Raw genomic sequence first — 25143 nt, 5'->3', positions numbered from 1 at the left:
GACATGCATTTGGGTATTGCAAAGCTTTGCAAGCTTTAGCAAAAAGGGTTTTCCACAAAATCCACTGAAACTTGAATGTGTGAGCATGCTATGCAGAGATACAGCAGCTCTGACTCACCAGCAGGAACCAGTGCCTCATATCATCTTAATACATTAATTTAATTCTCATTATATAAATATATATTTACATGGCTTAGATAGATAAACCTGTTAAACTACATCAAATGCCACAGACTCATCTTCCCTATGTGCATGCACACTGTTGTGGTATAGTATCTAACATAAGGTAGGGTACTGTTTTAAAAATATTTCTTCACAGCCTGAAATTTGCCTTAATGCATCCACATTTTCCTAGAAATTAAACTGAAATTCTACCCGAATATAAATATGAAAATATGACTCTCAGAGTTATATTTATCTCTACTAATATAGACTCCTAATATTTGAGTGGATGCATTTTTTATTTGTACTTGTACTGCATGCATCTTCACAAAGTGAGACTTGCTTACTCACATATAGCAGATGTCAAAGACAAGTAATTTTACTGCCTAGTAAGAAACTGCTCTTGCTGTCCCCTTAGTAATGACAGTGGTAGTTGTCCGTCTTCCTGGCTAACTTCTTACAGGTTAAAGTTGGATGGAACGAGTGAAAATACAACAGGCATTAAACTCATACTATATAGACTATTTCCATTTGGGGGATTTTACTTGTCATTCACTTTGAAAAGCATTTTTAGCTGAGATAATGTCTACAGCGACTGTTTCCTTTAGTCAACACTGTTTAATTATTCAGCAAACTATTTTTAAAATAATTAGCAGAAAAAAAGAAAGAAAAAAAGTTAATTTTATTGTGCATTCCAAAATGAAATACAGCAATAATTTGATAACATTTTGGCATAATTACTTACTAAGCCCTAGTGTATACTACAATATCACTAAATGTGTCCTCAGTATTCACTTATATAACTAGTGAATATTAAACTAGAATTTTCATTTATTAACTGGTTTAATCATTTGAGGTGAATACTTTCATTTCCACGATTGAGTCAAGGGACTCAAGTAAAATTTCAGTCAGTCAGAAATGTGTCAATGAATAAGATCACTCTATTAAAAACAACAACAAACACCCACATATGCACACAAAAACAGCCTTTCGTGAGAAGATCTCATATCCAAGTGGACATTCCTTCAGTTACATGGTCTAGCAGAGAGATTCCTATTGACTTAATCAGTGATATTTGACAGCAACATGTTAAAAAGAATCAGGGAATGCAAGAAAAACAAAAGTTTATTATTTCAACTGTTTATAAATTATTAATAATGCCAAACGTGCTTGTATGCATAAACAAATAAATCCAGACACTGAATTTTTCATGAGAACAAGACTTTAATGCCTTTCTGATGGTTTGTTCAAAAGTGTAACTCCTCATTTATTCTAAATGGAGTTTAATGCCCAATTTCAAAATGTGAGTACCTTACCAAAGCCCAGTGCTCACCACTGCAGCAGTTACATGAATCTATGGTCTCAAAGAACTCAGGCCCAAGTGAGAGATCTTTAACCAATTTATTAACCAGCAATAGAACTTCCTTATCTATTATTCTGGTTATTGGTTATTTTGGGTTTTGGCTCTTTTTCTTTATTCTGATTATATAAGCTGACAAGAAAGCAGACTGAAGATTTCATTACAAGATTATAAACTCTATTTGAGATTTACTTTGGCCGATACGCTCAAGAGAAAAAACTATAAATGCAAAATATTTGGAGTGTATTAAAATGAACCGGTAGTTATTTGCTGCTAGAACAGAATGCTGAGAGGAATTGTGGAAAACACTGGATGTATGATGCCCTGCAAACTTTCTTAAATAAACCCAGAAAACGGCAAACTTATTTTACAATCTCTATCCTGGGCAGAAAATCCCAACTTTAGAGGTATTTCTACTAAAAAAAAAATAGTAAAGATAAAAACTAAAACCACATGATTTCAGCACGAAAGCTGTCATTTTGACTAATTCTTATTTATGAGCATTTTCCTAAGGAAAAATTTTAGTGAATTGAGAAGAATACTTACATGACGGACTGCTTGGTGTATTTCTGTCAATAAATTCATTGAAATTTAATAGAAATTCAGTGTTGTTTTCTGATTTTTTTACATCATTACAGTATTCTCTGAAAAACAACAAAACATCAGTCCTCTCAGATTTGCTACTAAAGCAGGCAAATATGGCTCAGTAATTTTAAAGTCCAAGCAGGATTGTACAACTATAATGAGGTGGCTGGCCCTACTATGTCAATTGACTACCATAGTCAGTTTTGAATGTTGACCATATTGTATATTTCAGGTATCTACAGGAAGTAATCGAGAGCCTGCCTAAATCTGAATTTTAAGAAAATTCCTTGTATGAAATAGGACATAGATCCCCAGAAAATCACTCAGGACTAGTGTAGGCCATGAAATCAGGACATCAGAGAGTCTGTAGACTAAACAAGAAAATGCCCAGTGAATTTAGACAGCTCCTAGATTAAACTGTTCTGGAAAGTACATGGACTGCCATTTAAAACATAGTCATTCATGTTCAACTAAAGCCAGATTGATGGGATGAGGTCCTGTTCTCTGAGAAGTCTTAAAGGCAATTTTAATAGGGTATACACCATATCTATAAAAACACTCTTTGTTTTGACATATGCAAAACAGATAAACAGTAAACTACAATCCTTTACATAATGTAATTAAATGAAGCAATATAGCATTGGGTAATTTGCTGAATGCAAGCAAGCACAATAAAAGTCAGTGGACATTTTGAAGGCAAATATTACATGGTGACTGGCACTAAACAGCTGTAATTAAAATGTAGATAGTACTCAGCAGAAAACCAGGGAGCTCTCTTTTTAAATTAGTTTTTATATGAAATTAATTTTACAAACAAAAGAAGTCTGTTCAAGTATTTCGCATGAATAGGCTATCTTATTACCCTTTACTTACTTTACCATGACCCTGGAAGACTACAGGCAGAATTTGCCTTACTATACCAACATTCACATTTAAACAGAGCTCCTAACAGACTCTGTTCATGTAGATCAGCCTAACAACTAGGGACTTGCTGAAAACTGCTAATTGGTACAATCGATTATCAATAACTTCAGTCCTTCAGAAAAATTAAATTAAATAGCTAAGTCGAGAATACATTTGAAGATAGAAGACCATGTTTTAAATACAAATCAATCTATTCATTGAAATTTAAAAGGATATAGAAATTTATAAGACAAATAAGAAATGTAACAATTCTTAACTGATCTTGATGGTACAGCATTTCCTTTATTTATCATAATTGTCTTTTAAAGGAACTTATTTTTAAGAACTATTTATCACGCCATATCTCCCTTGCAAACATACATTTACAGGGGCAACAAGGACTACTCAAATTCACATGAAAAAAAAAGGGAACTAATGAGCTTACTTGATCAATTTTCAATGACTCCAGCATTTTTTTATGTTCAATGAATCAAAAAATAATTAATTCTTAAGTGATAGCTTTGAAACACTTTATCTTGAAGTTGGAAAATATCTTGAGATAAGTATTATGGTACCTGTTTTACAAATGAAAAGCTAAGCTACGAAGTTGTAAAATCTTAAAAGTCACCACCACAAAAAAATGAACAGATGTGTATAAGATTTCCATTAAAACATCAATATCAGGTTTTACAGCTCTCTTTGATCAATATAAACAGGAATCCGAGCCTGAAGATGCTATTTACACTCTAGTAAGAAAAAAAAAAGATTGATCTTGTAAAACATGAATTAAATAACTGCTCTTCTACTTGATATTTTTTACCAAAATTAAACTTCATTGGTTAAGTCTGCATTTTTTAAATGTCCTTAATCTGATCAAATGCCTATTTACACTGAAATAATACTTATTACTGGGAAATTAACCAACCTGGGTGCTATGAATGTGTAGCCAGCTTCATCAAAATGATCAAGCTTCAGTGTTTCTGAATCTACAAAGATGAAGAGTAAATACTAAGTAAGTAAACTGGGCTTTTTGTCATCATTTTTCTTCTCAAAAGCATTTGCATGCATCCATGAATTTAGAAAGAAATGTTTATTCTGAGACACTTTCTCATAACATACTGTAATACTTCTCACTGTTTCACAGTACAGGAAGAAATTACTTAATTATTATATACAGCATACACCTGGCAACAATAATGTATCTAATAACCTAGAGAAGACATTTCATTAGCATGACAACATGAAAACATATGAGATGTTTTCATTAGAATTACAATCTGATACAAAGAAATATTTTCGACACCAAGTTGTTAGAACATGAAGGAAAATGCTTCTAACACTTTCTGCAACAAAGTTCAAAAAAGTTATCCTTATAAGCATCACTTTAAATGCTACTGAAAATAATGACTCTAAAAGCTGGTGTCACTGAACACTGATAGGACCAGACAAAGAAGGATTAGAGATTAGCAACATATTGAAATGTGCATGAGAACAGAAAAACACATTTTTTTTCCCTTTCTATTACTATGGTACCCAATGATCACGGGAAAAATCCTGAGATGAGGAATACAGAGGAGAATATCCAGTAGGAATAGAAATATAAGTAAAAAATATCAACTGCAGTAAACAGAAGGAAATTGAGCAACAAGAATATACTTGCCCTTTTTGATTGCCACTATCCATCAGAAAGAGAAAGCAGGGAAACAGAAAAAAACAGGGTAAAGCAAAAGGGATCACAAACCAATATTTTATTCAAACAGCCCCTTGAATAAAAATATTGTGCATAGATAGATCAAAGGTTCAATTTACGTACAACTTTAGTCTGGAAAAAAGACAAATTTCTTTGAAGACTGAAGAATATGTCTCTCTCGATTACTTCTCAAGTACTTCTACATATACTGTGGCTATTTCAAGGGTCTGTTTTGCAGGCTATATTGATATAAGCGCAAAACCAGATGATCTAATCCATCAAGAGAACTATATTCACTCACTAGAACTTTAATTTTAAACTACTTACTATTTGAAAAAGTTACAAAATAAATCAGTGATTATTAAAAACCTCTACTGTCACACTGTACTTCACATGACGGAGGTGATGGCAGAGGACAGTGACTTAGTGCTAATCAAGTTTTCTCTAAACTAACAGTATCTATGCCTGTCAGAGGATTCATAGCGCTCTTCTAATTTTCTACGTAACTGCACATTTGTTCAAGCTTATCATAACACCTGGATAAGGTTAAAAGGATGTGATGGGTTCTAGTTTGTCTATCCAGATTACAGTTAAGCTACACCTTGTAAACAAAAAGCGGTTAAATGCTGACAAGTATCATTTCCAATTATCTCTCCAGAATCTGTAAATGGCTTGAAATTAGTCTAATCCAAAAATACATTACAAACATCCACTAAAGCTATTTGTGAAATGCAAAATAGAAATCTAACTGCAAGCCAAACCAAACAGCACTTTCACATGAATCTATTCCTACAGGCAGCAGAGGTAATTTGCTAAACATTATACTGTAACTACTGTAAAAATTAAAAAAAAAAAAGCTTTAGTATTATCATCTATATCACAATATTTAGCTAAAAGAATGAAAAAAAAATAGTATCCAGACCCTTAAAATGACAGCAACTGAGGATACACAAAGCAATGATTCTTTAGGTACAGAGCAAGGGGGAAGGGATTGTCAGCGGAACTGGGGTACCTGCACATATTCTATCTTCATAGAATATTTCTTGTACCTTGGACGTTACAGTGGGTTAGAATCATTGCTGAAGATTTTGGGTACATTATGATAACCAGTGAATTCCACAAAATTCATGAATTTTAAACACTGTTTTTTTAAATGAATCTGAGACTTGGCAATACTAGACAAAACCAGGGAACCTTCATAGTACTTACATCTGGCTTGAGTTATTGGTTCTTCTATTTTGGCTTTAATATAATAAAAGCTGTATGAGGGTAACACCAATGCCAAACTGCAATAGAAATGTGACAAGTAAAGCAATTATGTTATTTGCAGCAGTTTTCCAGTTTCATCTTCTATGTATTTTGAAAGCAATTAATAAGTTTGGAAGTTGGATCATGATGAGAGGAGACAGTCATACAGTGACACACTACTCTCACACTTTGTAATAGACATAAGTAGGTTGATGCCGGTCTTGAAGTTCCTTGTGTTTATTTTCATTCTTATTTAAGCATTTAAGCATAAATTCAATTTTTAACAAATAAGTAAGGACTTTCCAAATCATTGCAAATAATAAAATACACAATTTCTTGTATCTTCCTGTAACACATTTAGCACCACAGTGTAACACATATCAAAATGATCATTGACTGTAAAAAATGGCATGTAGCACTGTAGTTATTTGCATGTATCATATAATGATAGACTCCTTTTACTAATAAAACAACTATCGGTATTCATTAGGAAATGTATCTGGCAATACTTGAATTCACATTACATTAAAGATGCAAAAAATTTTCTTGAATCGTGCAATCACCACTAAAAACTTTTGAATATTTTTGTGTAATAACATTTTAAGACTTTCAAAGCATTTGCAATGTATTTTCTTTTAGATTATATTTATTTTTGTTCAAAAATATGACTTCTTTTTGCAACTAAATTCAATATATATGTAGAAGATTTCAGGTCTGAAAAAGATAGGTAAAGGACAGGAGGTACAAGTAATCATTAAAGAGGTAGCATCATCTCCCACATTGCATCCTTAATCTTTGCACTTGGATTTCATTACTATAGAACTGCATTGGTTTCCAACGGATAGTCACAGAAATTAATATTTAAAAAGTTGTACAATTGAGTCATAAATGAGATGATCTTTCATTATACATTTGCCATTTAAACAGAATGTAAGTGAGACTGTTGAATATTTAGTGATAGCCTTCTACCAAGTCTCCTCTAGGGAAATCAGTAGCAGTTTACCTGTCATTAACAGTTACTGCTACCGGAAATTGCTAATTAAAATCTATAATTTTATGTTTAATAGGTTTGCTGCAATGTGACTCCATGGATTTACTGCTGTATCTCATGCCAGGGAGCTCAGTAAGAATTAAGAAGTCACATAAATCAAATGTATTTCTTTACTGATTCCTAAATGGCATAGTCTGATAAAAAAATCTTTCTTTTCTTGCAAAGTATAAAGATAAAGGCAGTTCAACAGAAAAATGAGATGCTGAAAAAATGATAAAGTTCTACATTTACATTCTCTTGTTAAAACTCATTGGTTTTGCATACAAATTAACATTTGCTTTCTCTCTGGCTGTACACCTGTGCAGAACACAACAGAAAATGGGAACCAGCTTGACTGAGGACCGGTGTAATTCACCACAATAAAAACTTTGTTTTGGTAAAAATTTGACTCAATGTTCGTACCATCTAGTTTTGAACTAGAGTAGTTCAAATTTTCTGGGACTTGGTAACCTTTGGTAACCCTTAACTTGTTTTGGACAATGCCAAGTTTCTACATTCCTTCTAATGTTACAGGGCTGTGTGCTTAAGTGAGTTTGAAGTAACATACAGACAATGTTGCCTTCAAGCTTGGGTGTTCTTTTACTCATTACTTCATTTGTTCCTGCTGCCATTAACTACGCGATTTCTATATACAAAGCAGTATCACCGGTAATTAGTTAAAACTTGACATAGATACAGATTTCAGAGATGACCAGTAGCGTCGTTCTTGCTGCTAAGATCAAACAGGAAGGATAGCAAAGTCATGATATAAGCAATGAGTCTGACTGAAAAAAGATTTGCACAAAACATATCACATTTTCTGTTTAGACCAAAATATAGCATCTTCCTTTTTAACATGCATATTGAAACAAGAACACAGAGACAATGCAACGAAAAGATGAAATAAGAGAAAGAATCTAAGAGAAAGTGTCTGATTAAGAATCAAAGTATACTGTGATACAGAAAGTAGGAGAAAAAGTAAGATTCTTAGTATCAATCATAAAAACCTCCATACTGAAATACCCTAGCAATAAATCTCAACAGTTGGATCAAAGACTGAGGTTCTGTTCCTTAGACAGAGTAACAATTCTGAGCTGTAAAGGGATTCAGCAAATACTACAGGCACAAGATGATCTGGTCCCAACATAGTATAGAAAATGCAATGGTAAAAATATTAACTGAAATAAACAGAGAGGATATTTCACCACACCAAATAAATCAGACAACAGGTATAAGTTACCTGTAATCAGTGCCATTCACAGCAGTCCATGTATATGTTCTGTTTCCTTTATCAATATATCTCTACAAAGAGATATTGGGAAAAAAACCAAATTATTAACTCTGAAGCTTCAATAAACATGTTCTTTTCTTGAGAAATACAGTGTAAAATCAAATACAGATCTGTTGAAATTCTATTTATTATTTCGCTAAAATTGTGAGTTGAGCTGCGACTCATTCTCTTAAACATTTTCCAAACTTATATTATGCAAAAGAATCACTTATATCCTTTTTATTTAACATTTTAAAGAAATACAAATTTAAATAAAACCAGACCTATAATTTTGCCTTTTAAATTCATTAGCCAGGCCTATGCAAACATTTTTCTATGTGATTTAAATTTGATAAAAGAGGTTATCTCCTTTATGGACCATTTTGCCGTTAACTATGAAAACAACAACAAAAAAACAATTATAAAAAAAAGATTTTCTAAGTAGCTCTTTAACAATAAAACCACCCAGGACCTGTCCTTTCAGGTCACAGTACCAGTGGCTAAATGCATTTAAACTTACGTTATATCTACAGGTACAAACATGTACAGGCATCCCATGCTGAAGTTGCATGTGTTTCTAATTTCATTAGGAGGCTTTTGAATTTGTTAAAAATGTAACATGGAAGTAAATTTTTATTTTTAAATAAATTTTACATTAGAATAAACTTTACTATTAATTTTCTTTTGGTATGAAAAAAATGATGTGATAGACACATCATTTAATCATTAAGGCACCTGGCTGACATAATTTTACTCAATTTTGCACTTTGAAAACTACAAGTTTATGCCAACTGCAACATATTACTATTTTACAATCAGAGATTTGTAAGTATGCCAGTGATTAAATCTGTGCAGCTGTTGCACTGCAACACTACAAACATCAGTGAGAGGTACCACAGGTACACATCTATGTTCTTTCTTTCCCTGCAGTAAAATGAAAGTGTGAAAACAACTGTGGTTATGAAAAAGAGGTGGGTTTTTTTGGTATTTGTTATTCGAAACCTTCTCATTACCTGGCTGCTGTTTTTCAGCACAGCATGACAGTGTAAATAATTTAATAATCATTTTGGCCAGAAAAAAAAAAGAAAAAAAAAGAAAAATATGCATGTATCAGTGTCTAATGCCCTGATATATTTTATATTTAAGGTAAGAAGACGGCTGAAGAGATTCCTATCCAAGTGCATTTATATTTAATAACATGCCTATACTGTTACTTCAGCTCAAGAATAGGCAGATAGTTGAACCTAGTGCTGGCAGTCCCTCTAGATCAGGCACAGTGCCATGGCTTGCACGCCATGTACACCGGCAAGAGAAAGCAGCGCCCAAGGTGGGAGGGAAGGAAGAGAAGAACAAGATTGAAAGTAAACTGGCTGAAATTTCCCTTCAAAAATAATCCAGGGGATCACAAGTCCTCATATGTCTGCTCTCATTTACTTTTGCCTACCTCTTTACTGAGTGGTTGGAGAACATCTCACTCCCAGCTCGTTGCTGCCAAAGATCCTACACATTACTGTAGTTTTTGACCCTTTAATTTTCACTACTGTCCACCCTGACTGCCCTAATGTGGCAATGCTTTTGTTCCTACAGTATCTTCTCTGTTAGTTGGAAAGCCCCTGAGGCCTTGGGAGACTCCAGTGCACCCCACCCATGCTTGCTACAAGTCCAGTCTCTACGCTGTAGTATGAGGTCATCTCCCAAGACACTGCTGGGGCCAGCTGCAATACAAAAGGAAAGCAATGCAAACTTAAACCAAAAAACAAACCAAAAAGGACATAAATTTTAAGCCTCAAGACTGTAACTGTCAGTTCAGAGCAACCGACCACATCAGCTCTTTTTATAAGAAAATATATGAAACTATCAAGTCCTAAGTGATGCATGGCTCATGCACGGCCCATGGTCTCAAGCAGCCTTATACTGGCTCTAGCAGCTTGGAGCTGGGAGAGTGCAATGACTTGGAGCAGTCACCATTGCCAGTCATCTCTGGCTGCTCCTTTTTTTCTCTCAGAAAGGTCCAAGTAGAGGAAGAAATCTTGGGCCATGATGCAAGGGAAGGTGAAGGAAATTAATTTCATGGGCACCTGAAGCATCTGAGATCAAACGGCTGGGGATATTCTATTCAAATATTGACACATTCTCACACACTCGGGGACATCACATTTCCTCCGCAGCCCGCCCTGATGCAGTAGCTGACTACAGCATTTGCAAGTGTAAATGCTTCCCCTCCCTCCCTCTTTGGGTAAACAGTTGCAGGACCAACTGTTTCAGGCCTTTTTTTATCACATAGCCTGAGAAATGCATGCATGCACAGCCTGACATCTCTTCAACAACTTTGTAATGAATGCATTTTTTTTTTTGTATAATGCCAATGGTGTTGTTATATTTTTGTGACCACCTAATCCCTCCTCTTCTAACCACCTAGACAGAGCTCTTTTCACCCATAGGTTTGGAAAGGCACTCCTTAAACAAAACAACAACAAAATATGAAAATGTCCCAGTGAATCTCTCCCTTCAGGAGCAGCTTATCCCCAACGCAGATACCAACAGGACTTCAGACTCTCCAACAGTGGGTCAGGAATGACCCAATCTCCCTTCAGAACAGGGGGACAGGCTGGTGGCTGGGATGGGCTCCTGACACAGGTGAGGCAGCAGAACTGATATCAGTTTAGCTTACCCTCCCTGTCCCAGGAAGATCCTATGCATTCACCATCCTCCAGCAGTGGAACCATTCAGGACAAGGCATATTTTTTTCACACAGGTCCCCAAAAAGTACAGCATACATGTAAAGTTCCATATAAAATTTGAGGATGCTAGGAAACATCTCTGTCTTATTAGATAAATCCGTAGCAATTTTTATCAAGCATGAGCATTTTGGGCAAGAAAATAAAGAAGAACTCAACTGTTCAGAAAGCACAATCACATAATATAACTGTAAGATGAATTTGCTTATCCTAAATAGTCTTTCTTTATATAAATGTTATATTTTTTTCTCACTACTTTCTTTCCAGTTGACTGCAATACAAACTACTAAATCTATCCTCACACATCTCTGCAAGCAAATTAAGTACTTTGTTTTGGGATTTATACACAGAAGTAGGCTGGGTCCATTTCCCGGTGAACAGAGTGTAAGACCTCATCAACAGCTGCTTGATTAATGATACACCAAAGAAACCAAGAAACAAAACAATTCTTCTTTTCATAAGTACATAATTTAATTTACTACAAGCAAGTAAAACTATCAAGTCTAGAGGGAAAAATGATACAAACTGACATTATAAAATTAACATCTTTTCATCATTTCACAGTATTTCTCTGGTTTTGTTTGTTCCTGTAAATGTAAGTGTCTGTGCTCCTATCTTACCTCATCTTGGGACTTGACCAGTGTTTCAAACGTTTTTTCTCCACTTTCTCCATCTATCATTTTTTTCCGAATCTATTGGCAAGACAGAAAAAGAAAAAAGAAAAGAAGAACTAGGTGTCGCATGTAATGAATTATCTTTTCAGTGATTCAATTTATTTCACAGAAACACAGAAATTTCAAAGAAAGTGAAAAAATATGTTAAAAAATGTAAAATGTTTTAAAACTCTCCATTTTATTTCACAAAAACTAACAAGCTATTTTTTAAAATTCTGATTTCTGAATGTATTACAAAATTGATAACCGAAGAATACACAGAGAAATTTGTTGTCAACATTTAACTTTATTTCTCAGTTCTCTCTTACCATAGCAATACGCTTATGTTAGTAAGAGATAGGGAAATACTTCTAAAATATTTCAAGTCATGTATTAATATCCTCTTAAAAAGTGTTCTGTTCTGAAAAATTTTACATCCCATTCCCCAGGAATTGCCAGTTAATGGAGAGCTATTTAAATAGCAATCACGATGTCTTTCAAAATGAGAGGAATAGAATGCATTGCCCTTGCCTATAAATAATACCAGGTCTTAATTTGTTTCATTATAACTTTATGAAGTCATCATCTTGACAAATTAAAAATTTAAATTTATAGTGAAATAGATTCCTATTCAAAATGAAGAACATTTATTGCTTTTCAGTTATTATACAGTGAAATACAAGTAGCAACAGGTACTAAGAAATCAGGTAATCTCACCTCAACTTTAATATCATTTTCCAATTCAGCATCTAGAAAATCCAGTGTAACAGGCTCCTGGGATTTAGGATTCTGAAGCACAAGATATTCAGTGATCAAATAATCAAGACAGAGTACTGTAATGTTACAAATCATTCTAATCCCATAATTTCAAAGTAAGGTGCTTAACTGATTTTAATCTCTTATAGCATAATGAATGACTAGTGATCCTTCCTCATTTATTTTATTTCATTGGATAGAGAGGTTAATGGGGTAAAAGAAAATAAAATTAACACTAATGGCCAGTGTATGTCCACCGTCTGTCATGGATGGGGCTCATGCTGGGAAGTTGCTTCCCCTACTGCTGGTATGTCACAGACTATAAACTGGGAGAAGACACATCAGAGGAAGAATCAGATACAAATCTCTCACTAGATGTTCTGCCTCCAAGAAGACAGAGAGAAATGTGGGAGAGTTTTCCAGCTGACCAGTAAGATGGGGCAATTGTACTCTTCTGCAGTTTTTTCAAAAGCAGACTACAGACTTCCCATTATGAAGTGGGAATGGACGGTGGTTCAAGATCCAGCAATTAGAGCACAGGATTTGTTTGTTATAAAAAACAAAAATCAGTTTTATTGTCAGCACTATAGGACTTCCCTGAGACACCAATACCATTATCTCAATTTAAGAGATGGAAACCTGTAGCACAGAAATACTGTGACTCAGCATCTTCAAGAATGTACCTGATGTCTACATCCTCAACTATGGAGCACAGAGAAGTTTGGTGGTATGTATCTCTAGTAACCTTGGTCCCATATAAATGTGGGAAGACCAATGTAGCTCTGCTGAACTAGTTCAGACCACCCTCCAGCCTCTACTCCCTTCTCTAACCCTGTTGCAGTCAGCATTCACTTGGACAGAGCCATCTACCCTACAAGCTGTCAGGAATCTGACTCCTTTTTTTGAGTAATTTTGGCTAAGCCCCATTGACTTTATATTACGTGTGGTGTAAAAATCCTCAATCCTCATCACTCAGTAGTTACTGAATGCACCATATAACAAAGGATCTTTAGAAAAAAGAGCATGGAGGTATTTCATTTAACTGTTTAAATCTGATTGTTTAGAATAGAAGATTAAAATAGTCCAGTTTTAGTAATTTATTTTGATACACACTTATTTGGTTTTTGTAATAGGACAGTTCATTGTCATTAGCTGATACTATTATTTCAAAACTCATGTAAATTCCAATAATGACATCTTTAGAGGATTTCAGTGATTCAGGTATACTAACCTATTTACAGGGTAGATTGAAGTCCCTTCTTTCAAAATGATTATTATATTCCTTCTATCCTAACATTCTCTGGCAAAGGTACATAACAAATGCACATGTGACTATTTTAGCAAAAATGCAAGCATGTTTCATCAAAATTTATGTATGTATTTCCAGTTTATACTGGAAGAAAGTAACATCCTGAATAGCTGGTAGAGGATGCCTTCATATAATAGTCTGGAGCATTAAAAACTTAACAATAGTCCTTATTTTCAAGATTAATACAGAATAGTTTAGAAGATAAAAGACTATTCCTTCATATTCTTGAGGAACAAATGCATGTGGTTTTGGGTATATGGAATCATACTCTCTGCTAAAAGAAAGTCAATAAATTAATTCTCAGAAAGAGAATATGCACTGGAAAGACTTCAGACAAAGATTCCAGGTATTTCTTTTAAATGTCTACTGATAACTTCAAGGAAATTGTTATGTTCCTATTTATATAGTATAGACAAAATTATTAACTTTAATATAACAACATTAAAGTATGCTCTTTACTAATTCAAATCAATTTAATTGTTGTTATGCATCTGCTTCCCCCCCACCCCCAACAAATGCACACTCTCAAAATAAACAGTAAAAAGCTAAAATGTAAAAATAAATTTTAAAAAAACACGTTTTCTTACATGCAATGGATAATGAATAGCATGGTCAAACCCAAACAGCATGCATGAAGGCACACGCATTGCAGAGGAGGCATTTGTGAAGTTCACATTCCATTCCAACACACAAAGGAACAGAGAAGAAAAGAAACGGTAAAAAAAAAAAGAAAAAAAAAAGCCATCACATCAAATCAAGGTCAATATTCATTTCAAATGATAACCTGGGCTAGACATATTTAAGGAGTCCCAAAGACAAAATATTAACCTTTAACAGTCCATCAAAATTCAGGTATAAATTAACTGTTTGTTCTTGTTCTTTTTAAGATTTATTATATCACCACACATTCTTTATAAGGTACTTATTAATGACTTTTAACAGATGAGGAAACTAAGCATGTATAGATACATTATGTGATGTGCCTGAGGCACAAAGAAATCCATTAGAGGTTAGAACAGAAAATTACTAGGCCCATATTTCAAATGCTTCATATTTTCCCTGCTATGTCTTTTTACCCCAATAATGTGTTTTTACCAGTATTTGGGCTCCATAACTTTTTCTTCCAAGGTTGCCATTTAGTGAGGTTTATTCCAAGACATGAAGAAACAAACTTACTCTTCAGTTTGCTCTTCTCTTTATCCAGTCATGCACATGACATGACTAGAATAAGCGCAACACCACCACATTCACCAGCACAACTTAATAAAACAAAACAGAAGTAAATCACTAGCAATGAAGCATGCAAATAAAGGGAGTGCAATCCATTTTCAGCATGATAAATAAAGGCAAAGATCTATTACTTCAATGACAAATTAAGAAGGAAACAAAGAAAGAAAGAACTGGTGCAGCAACAAAAAAAAATCATTAAAATGTCATTGTCATGTGTTTTGGGAGGTCAGTATTCTCACAAATTCTATGTAAGGCCTTCTTTGCTGAGTTGCAGACACCTAGTTCCTACTCATACCTGCAGTACTAATGAAGAGACAGGCTCTTAGGCTTTTAAAATAAATGACAATAGGAAGGCAGCAAAATCCTAGGCCCCAGAGGGAGACCCAGAAGCATCTGGAGCAGATATGAGCCCAGCACTTTTCCAGAGCTGCACCTCCCTGTGCAGCCAGCACAGCCAGGCAAACTCAGCAACAGCCAAATTATACCCCAGCACGCTGAGGAGCCAGGGGTGCTCAGAAAATTGAGATTTTTTTATGTTGCAGTGCTGCTTTCTCCATTGCATAAACAAAAAAAAAAACTAGCCCAGAGGTGGTCTACTAGATGTGGTACAAAGACGGCCACATGAGGCTCAGTGAAATCACTGACTTGGATTATATCAGAATTTTACACCATGTTTTACTAGTGTTATGCAAGCCACCGGTTTTGCGTTATATATTCCCATATGTGTAAGAAATTAACATGGTATACTGTAGCTACTTTTGTTATTTTGCTAGTTGCATAGTTAATCTATTTCTTTAATGATTTTTAAGTTTTCTTTAATTTTTTTTCTGCTGAGGGATTGCATTGCATAAATCTTACTAATTTCTTTTTCCCTGATTGGGCTAATGGCAGTTAATCCTCCGGAGCTGGGTTTGCTAAACTGAGAAATGTGATGTAAAAAGCAGATAAAACATGTCCTACTCTGACTTCCCTAGAAAAAACCAAAATAGTTCATTCAAATTCTGTTATGTTTTAGAGCATTACAGCATACACTGTACGATACAACTTAGCAATACAGTTGTAAGAATGATCTAATGACTTTCGGTTTATGCAAGCAAAGCCAGCACAAGTAGTCTCTTTTTTTTTTTCCAGTCTTCAAATTCATTTCAAAATCTGAAGAATAAATTTTACAGCACGGCTCTAATTAGCACCTATTAGTAAAGCACCATAATTTAATGGAACACCCTTCACTACAGCCAATAACATGTTTTCTATTATTTAAACAAGGAAGGATGCAAACTTCATGCTTTGGAAGCTGTTTGTCAAAGTAAACAGTTCTCTAGTTAGATTTTTCCTAGTAAGCAGGGCAAAAGCTTTCTAATTGTATTTCCAGGTCTATGCATTCTAATGCACTAAACACCTCTATCCAAAGTTACCTGTACATTGGGTCTCCTTTTTCTCAATTTAACTTTTGGTATGCCCACACCAATTTGCTGAAGTAACAAAAAAAAAGCAGTAATTTATATTTTTACACTGTTAGTAAACAGCCTACTTATAGAATGGAAGTCTTTCCTCAACACCTATACTCTTCAGTGAGCTTTTACTGGAAGCCCTCATTTTGATCAAGAGTTTTGACCTCTCTGTCAGAATCACATATAGATTTTGTCTAGGGAAGCAAAAACCAGATAGAAGTTAAATAATATAAATTAAGTTAACAGAGAGCTCTCCTTCCCTCCTACTCTTCCAGAACTAAAATACAGAATGGGAAGAGTTTCACTTTTGGTTTACTGTTATATCTACTCTTAAAATAATTTCCTCTTACAATTCTTTCAAAATCATAAACCATAAGACAAAATACTGGACCCTAATGAAGACATCAAGAATTTTATAATTAATATTAAATGAATTTTGATCAGAACCATAATGAAAGTGAAGAAAATTATGCTATTCTTTAGAGCAGATTCAGAAACTAAATTTCTTACTGTTTTCAAATCTTATCTAACTAAAACTAATCTTGTTAACAAATGCTTAATGAACTCACTTCAGTGATTATTTTTACTTGGTGGGATATCCACCTGTTCTCTCCCAGGACAACGGGAAAAACATGCACATATGCAGACACAGAAAAAAAATTAGCAGAAAAACATAAAATTAAGCATTTGTTTAAAAATGTAATATAACTAACTATACAAACTTCAAAAATGGTATTTTAAGCAGTTTAAAACTACGTTAAACTGAAAGTTAAAAAAAAGGTTTCCTGTGTTACGCTTTGATGTAATTTTCATGTGCAAATAAGAACATGACGGTAAAGGTCTTAATTATTTTAATACGCTTTTGAACCTGCTTTTTGTTAAATTTTCTCAGTTGTGCAAATGACTTCACAAGTTCTAAATTTCTAGGGGCTTCTTTTTGTGAGATGATACTGAAAGATAATTTCACAAAATATTAATTGTGTTGAACCAGTTGTGATTTGAGGTAACAGATTTTCAGAATGAAAGCAGAAGACATTAAGAAGAAAGGACTATTGGAAGTTTAATACACCCTCACCTCTTCAAAGCTAAAGACGTAGTTATGTTTTAGTTTACATCTATCGAAAAATTGCTGGCAAAGAAGGTTAAGATGTTGTTTGTTAATAAGTTAACAGCTACCAGGAGGTTCAACTAAAATTAATATGACATGTTAAAGAAAGTCCATGAGTTCTAAATACATCTGTCTTTGTAGTGTACCTTAGTTTTAAAACGTAGTTCTTGTATCAGTCTGAATAGCATGCACCACCCAAAACAAACTGGGAGTGAAAAAGTCTAGTCTGTGTAACTGTTAATAACAACAATAACAATAATAATAATAATGTATATGCTTAATATTTCATTTAGACATTATTCTTCAACACAAAACTTGTAACTTATAAAATAAATGCCCTTTTTAAAACGTATGCTAAACCAAACATTTGAGCAGTATGTGAAAGCATCTCTGGATTTCCATATCCTTTTAAGTAGAAAACTACACAGAGAAACCATGACAATTAGTATCCTAATCCATCTCAGTCTACCTAGATTTAACTGGCATGAGCAGAGTTTTTCACTCTCTAACAAAACAAGTTTACACTGCAATATAATAGCACAGATGAGATTAACAGAATGCATATCCATCAATTCCTCATAAGATTGTGCCTGAAACAAGAACACTGCATCACTTAAAAGATAGTTTCATTTGCATACATGGAGGAAGTAAATAGACCACTTGCTATCATCTGCATTTCTAGTAATCTCTAATGAAGATTTGGTCAATAATAATGCATATATTTATCTCAGAATAATTCCCCAAAGTCATCAAATCAAAACTTTCATTTTTTTATCATATGAAAACCTAATGCATATATCCAGAAACTGAAGCCCTTCTAAATTATGAAGACTACCTAAAAATCTTATTTTCCTTTTTTTTTCTTTTAAGAGTTCTTTAAAAATAAATCAAAAGGGATATTTCACCAATAGTTAAGATCAAGTTATTCTTTCTCTTCTTCAGAAGCACTTTTTCTCTTTCTTCTTTTGTTACACACTTGGCAAAAGATTTCAAACATATTCATTACTTCACCAGGAAATTAATTCAAATATTCGCAATGCTGACATCCCTCAGCTTAACAATTAAATGAATCACTAAAATATGTAGATCAATTCTTAAATTTCTTTTTCTTTGACAGTTGAAGATGGTGAAGTACTGAAAAGAGAGTCTGCTACCCTTCTTGTAGCTATGATAGGACTTTCTGGTGAAGAAACAAGAGATGACAGTTGCACAGCCAAGAGGTCAAGGACTTGCTGCTATTCTGCCACAGAAACATGGCTGGAAGGAACAAAGTGATGGATATGTATCCAATTTACAAAAAAACCCCCAATATTTCCATGCCTACAGGCAGCTAATACAGGCTTCCAGTACTTAAGAAGTTTCTCTAAAGTGTACTAAGTGCTAAAACATAACTTAGAAGTAGAGTGCCACTAAAGTTTAAAAGTCTTACTAGCCTTAACTGCCTGTGTATTGACAGCTTGCATTTATCTTGACCATAGATTGCTCAAGCCATATTAATGAGAAATTTTAATATTGACAACTGAACTACGTGGATACGTTGTTTGGTCTTCAATACTTACAGTGATTCATTATTGGTTTTAAATTTTTGTCTGTAAATAATCCAAACATTTCTCTCAATCTAGAGAAGTTTTATTTTTATTTTTAGTTAATTAAATTTTAACTTTGTCTTTTATATAATGTTGCATTTCTGCACTATGAACTCAAGAGAATTTGCTGAAAGTATGTTTCTAATGTAATTAAAGTACAAGCATTTTCAATTACTCCACTAAACAGAAGATTGTTTGACATGGGGAAACTCTTCACTAAAACAAAGACTAAAGTTTTGATTTCAGGATAAAAATAAACCATTCATGTTGAAATATCTCATCAAAGCCAGGGAGGGAACATATTTAAGAAGATACATGTAATTAAGAGATACATGTAGAAGTCCCCACAGGGTCAGGAGTACAGTTAATGGATATGAAGTCAGACTGAAATCTTGGGTTTAAATTTTCCTGGAATTTGAGAAAAGTTGAGTCCTAATCAGATTTAGATAAAGATTTCATCTTTGAAGATGAAAGGCCTTTCTCAAATTAAACTACTAAATAATCTAGCATTCTGGGAAAGAGTGCTCAGCTAGATCCATCCCATCTTTGCAGCTCAGGTTTCAGCTCTGGTAAACAGAAAATAAGCAAATAAACAAATACAAAAATACAACTTAAATTGTGTTTGCCCCTGGTTTCTGTGGTTTTGCAAGTACTAAAGTTTCAACTTCTGTAATGAGAAAGCATCACAAAATAAGCATGTGCAGTAGTAAACTCAGTTTGCTTTGAGAGCATCTTGTAACACACTACAAGTTCTTCCAATGATATTACAGCTACTACTAGTTGTCTGTATATTAAGTATATTAAAATATTTATTTCAGATACATGAATGTGCATGTAAAATTTACATTTTTTAATGTTATTGATGACCAAATTCAATACAAGCCAATGTTGGTCTTCATACTGACTAAAATGGATTTGGATGAAGCCATATATGTGCCACAAATTTTCCTGACACCCTCATAACTGACAAATCTTGACTACTGCTCTCTGGCACCTTCAGTAGATCTTAGATGTTTCTGATACTTTGACAATGTGCCCTTATTATAGAGGAATAAATCAGAAGGTTTTCCATACCTTTGGTTGGAGATTTGGATGAAGTAGCACATACCCATTAGGATCAATTGCAAAATAGTATCCGTTTGGACAAAGCTGAAAGAAAGAAATAACCTTTAGCATTGCAAGGTTTTAAGTAATAAAAAAATGTTAATTAATGGTTTTCAAGCAATGGTCACATTGAGGAAAATACCTTAGGCATCATGAAATATGTGAGATATGAACACAGATAAAATAATTTCTTAATATTTACTCTTTTAGAATCAAAAACTTAGAGAATAATTCAGGCTGATCGGACCATTGGAGGTCACCTAGTGCGATTCTTCGCTGAAAGCAGAGCTAATTCCAAAATACGATCCAACTTCAAAGTTGGACTAGGTCTCAAAGATTCTTTGAATACCTGGAATGGCAATTCCACAACTTCTCTGGACAATCTATTCCAGTGTTTAACCACCATCACAACCATTTTTTTTCCTTATTTCCAGTTGGAATTTCCATTGCCACAACTATGTCGACAGTCTCTTGTCTTTTGCTATAAACCTTCAAGAAATTTTGAGGTCCATCTTCTCTATAACTCCCATTAGGTAACCCATTAGATTTCCTCTTCAGTCTGAACAAATCCACCTCTCTCAGCTTCTCCTCATATGCTATGTACTACAGCCCCTCAGCCATCGTAGTGGCTCTGCACAGGGCTGTGACCAGCACCACAGTGTAATTCTTGTTGTCATAGTTTAGCCCCGCTCAGGACCAAGATACACAGTCTCTCATTCACTCCCCTCACCCTCCGAGGGAATAGGGAGAGATAACATAACAAAAAGGCTTGATGTTTGAGATAAGGACGGGGAGAGATCATTGAAGTTACCATTACAGTCAAAGCAGCCTTGACTTGGGGAAAACTATTTATTTATTATTACTAACAAACCAAAGCAGGATAATGAGGAAGAGAACAAAAACAACTTCCCCCCATCTCTCCCTCTTCCCAGAATTAACTTCATTTCAATTATCTCCACCTCCTTCCCCCCACCCCGAGTGGCACAGGGAAGGAATGGGAATGGGGGTTATGGTCAGTTCATCACTTGTCACTTTACACCACTCCTTCCTCCCCATGGGAAGAACTCCTCACATTCCTCCCCTGCTCCAGCATGGGGTCCCTCCCACAGGCTACAGTCTTTGATGAACTGCTCCAGCATGGGTAATTTTTCCACAGGGCGCATGGGCCATAGCCTCCTTCAGGCATCCACCTGCCCCTAAATGGGGTCCTCCACGGGCTGCAGGTGGATCTCTGCTCCTCTGTGGGCCTCTATGGGCTGCAGAGGGCATCACCCTCCTTCTTCATTGACTTTGGTGTCTTCAGGTGTTCCTCTCACAAGAAATTCTTCACAATTGGCTCAGGCAGATGCCTCTCAGGTTCTTTGCACATCTCCTCTCTTCACTTCTTGTGGTTGAGCCAGGCTGAGTCTGGCCCAGACAGTCGCCCAGCAGGAGGCCAGAGGGTGAGGGTCTCAAGGCCCACAAGGCTCTGCCCCTGCTTCAGCTTCTTCACATCTTTTTTTTTTTTTTTTTTTTTTTTCCCCTTTCTTAACTAAGTTAAGAAAGGTATTATCACTGAATATTCCATCACCGGTTAGCTCAGCCCTGGCCAGCAGTTGGCCTACCCTAGACCCAGCTGGGTCCACTGGACAAAGGGGAAACTTCTAGCAGCTCCTTGCAGAAGCTGCCACCATAGCTCTCCCTCTCAGTCCCAAACAAAATGAACACACTCGTACTGAGGAAATGAAACTTTGATATAGTACTCCTGATGTAGGTGTTCACTGCACAGTTCATCTTCTTTACTGCAAAGGCACACTGCTAACTTATGTTCAGCTTGTCCATCATGACCCCCAGGCCCCTTCCTGCCTTTTGAGGCAGCCTGTCCTAGCCTGTACTGTGGCCTGGGATTATTCCATTCTAGGTGCAGGACTTTGCATTTGCCTTCGGTCAAATTAATGATGTTCCTCTGCTTCCTCAGCTGTTGTTTTCAGTATTAATAGTTATCTTCTTAGAAATTGCCCAGCTAGATGTCTAAATATATAAATCAATCATACTTAGTAGGGTACAGGCAGACATGTATATTAAAGAACTTTTCTGTAAAGAACTGCCCTATATAAATGTTAAGTATTATTATCAGCTGAAATGATTGTGTACTCTATACTGTGATAAGAACCAAACACTCAACTAAACAGCAGTGCCTTAAGCTACAGGAGATGAAGTACTTGGAATACATTCCCTAGTGCAAAAGTTGGCTTTTACAGATGCATCCTGATAGACAATTCACACAGAAGCACATATGTGGCTGGAGAGAAAACCATCAGAAAATCTACAACAATGGGAAAGAGTACATGAAAAGAAGCCTGCTGGTATTTTGACTCACATCCAGACATGGCTGTATGACTTACGAAAGAGCATGCAAAGAAATCATACGTAAATCATACATAAAGAGAAGCCACCAACACAAGCAACTTACCGTAAATCGAGGTGTCAATTTTTTTATGTCCTCCAAAGAGACATCAACTCCCATTACTCCAAGAATCAGTTGATTCTGGTAAGATTCCAAAATGTTAGAATGTTTGACATAGTTACAATGCAGAATAACGGCAACAGTCAGTGAATTTTTATTTTGCCTTCGTCTCTTGTTTGACAGATACTACTTGAGAAGTTGCCTATTTCCTTATGTGTCTATTCTAAATTTTTAAAACAATATCCAAGTGATCCAAATTAACATTCAATACATTCAGAATTTAGTACAGAATATGAATTTTTTTATGAATATGAATATGGATGCTTTCCTGGAAGATTAAACAATAAATGTAAGAACAAAACAGATGAAAGCAAAAGTGATGCATTAATATTTTCAGTGATGTAGATAAAGTTTGCCAACTACTAGCAACGATATAGAGCTACTATTGCATGCTTTGGTTAGGGAACTGATAAATGAGAACTCAACACAGTTAACCACTTTTGGCTATGGTGCAATGATGAATTAAAAACCAAAACCAAAACCAAAATCAAGTGACTGTAACAATCATCAGCATCTTAAATTAGGAACTCAGGCAACACACTTACTTCACTTGTGATTTATTTTCCTACTACAGAAAAAAGACAGTCATTTACATAGTATCACCTGAATCCCTTCTCCATATTAAATAAATTTGGAATATGTAGTGGAAGATGCATCTTGCAGTCTGTAACCTAAAATTCAGGTATCAACCTAAGTCAAAAAGATTCACGTTTTCCTCTTGTTCCATCCAGGTTCTCTGTACTAGACCACAGCTGTTTTACTTCTCAGAAATACAGTCTGATAATCAGTAGTCTCTCACTTTGCAACCAGACTCTGCGAATTCTAGGCATTATCTTGTAGATAAGATTATGAAAACTTTTCTTTTGTTTGTTTTGTTTTTAATGGGAAATAAAGAGAACTGTTCTGAAAGCAAATAAAATAATTGGTAGTGATCAAATTTGTATTTTTTTTTGTTCTAAGTCTATTTAATACCTAAGAAACTGAAACAAAGACTGTCTTGGCTAAACTCCTGTATATTTTGACCTGAAGGAACATAAATATCACATCAAATGTACACTATTTTAGCACATATTGTAAAGTATGTTCTAGGTTTGATTTTTAAAAAGCAGCATTTTGATTTTGCAAAGAGGACATAAATGGATTCCATATCAGATTCTGATAGGGATGAGTAATTGTATTTATTTAATACTTAGTTTTTACTCTAAGTACATAGTGCTCTTTTGTATTATCATTACATACATACAATTTAAAATCTCTACATCATTGCCTTTTGCCCCGAAATCTCATAGCTTCATAGATTTGTTATAAATTTATCTCGGCTTCCTTTCTTGGCAAGACCTAAAAAGTATAATCATATACTTCCCATCTATTGAGCACTTAATGCATTCCCACTGCCACCAGGTCACAGAGATAGAATGTCATACCCTGAAACTCAGAACTATAGAAAGAGTGATCTCTATTTTCTTGTTCCCAGGAGGTTATTAGCCAACTAGAGATGATCCTTTTGTCTGGTGTACAAGATTATTAAACTGTAGAAAGCTCTATGGAAATACTCATTTTTCAAGGAGTTTAGCATTACATTTAATTCAAATAGCTAATTTTTATTTTCTTTAAATAACAGCTTACTATTTTCCCATTTTGTCCCTTTGTTAGATTGAAGACAGGCAGAGTTCCTGTAATCACAAGGCCCAGCTCCTAGGAAATAATCACATACAAAGGGGAGAAAAAAACTTTTTAGTTAAATAACAAATATAGAACTATAATATATTAGAACAATCCAGGGACTACTGGGCCCAAACCCTAGATTACAGTCCCAACTTTCAGTTTGTAAAAGAATAAAAAAATAACACTGCTTCATTGATTTTATGCATGGAAAGTGCATAAAATGTAATGCAAAGAAATTACATTTTTCTGTGTCCACATGTTAATAAGAAAAATAAAAAATACAGAGCGTGCAACAACTTAAAATATAATAGTTCAATAAAAACTAAACGTCGTGAAAATATGTTTACAGCTACAATTCCCGCCATACTAAAAACTCCAGAAAGTAAGGGCAAAAAAAACAAAAAGGAAAAGGAAAAAAGGAAAAAAAGGAGAAAGCCAAACTGAAATTAAAGACAGTAAATAGGTAGGCAATAAATACATACAGGCAAAATCAACAGAAAAATTCAACAGGTAATAGTACTACTTTTCGTATTGTTGCTACTTTTCAATGGTTTGCAATAATGTCCATCAACAGTTCTGCAAAATCACAGTCTTTTCTGGTGCTGAGGCAAGGAATTTACAATTATTTGGGAAGATGTAAGAAATTTGTTTCTCCTTTATTACCAGTCACAACTCATACTGAAAATAGGACCCAGAAAACCATGTTGAGATAGCCAGAAAAGTTTTGTTTTCCATTCTAAATTGTCCAGAGAGAGATTTCTACCTTTTTTTTATGTTAATGTTTGTTTC

At 34.6% G+C, this 25143-nt stretch overlaps 1 protein-coding gene across 3 annotated transcripts in view; it reads right to left on the bottom strand.

Annotated features, from left to right (window-relative positions):
- CACNA2D1 (calcium voltage-gated channel auxiliary subunit alpha2delta 1) overlaps nt 1–25143 on the bottom strand; it is a 405284-nt gene that overhangs the window by 29350 nt on the left and 350791 nt on the right. The window contains exons 16-25 of one of the 3 annotated variants that reach the window (XM_086745696.1): nt 24316–24384; nt 22636–22710; nt 20154–20228; nt 16350–16406; nt 12357–12428; nt 11607–11678; nt 8219–8280; nt 5910–5986; nt 3936–3996; nt 2069–2166 (exon numbers count right to left, since the gene is read on the bottom strand). In XM_086745696.1, coding sequence (XP_086601822.1) covers nt 2069–2166; nt 3936–3996; nt 5910–5986; nt 8219–8280; nt 11607–11678; nt 12357–12428; nt 16350–16406; nt 20154–20228; nt 22636–22710; nt 24316–24384 — 718 coding nt within the window. Of the gene's footprint in view, nt 1–2068; nt 2167–3935; nt 3997–5894; nt 5987–8218; nt 8281–11606; nt 11679–12356; nt 12429–16349; nt 16407–20153; nt 20229–22635; nt 22711–24315; nt 24385–25143 lie in introns of all 3 variants that reach the window. The other 2 variants (XM_086745707.1, XM_086745713.1) reach the window with 2 other exon arrangements.

The sequence above is a fragment of the Chlamydotis macqueenii genome, chromosome 1 (genome assembly GCF_036417535.1).
Source record: "Chlamydotis macqueenii isolate bChlMac1 chromosome 1, bChlMac1.mat, whole genome shotgun sequence".
Lineage (NCBI taxonomy): Eukaryota > Metazoa > Chordata > Aves > Otidiformes > Otididae > Chlamydotis > Chlamydotis macqueenii.
This window is presented reverse-complemented; position numbering and strand designations above follow the sequence as displayed.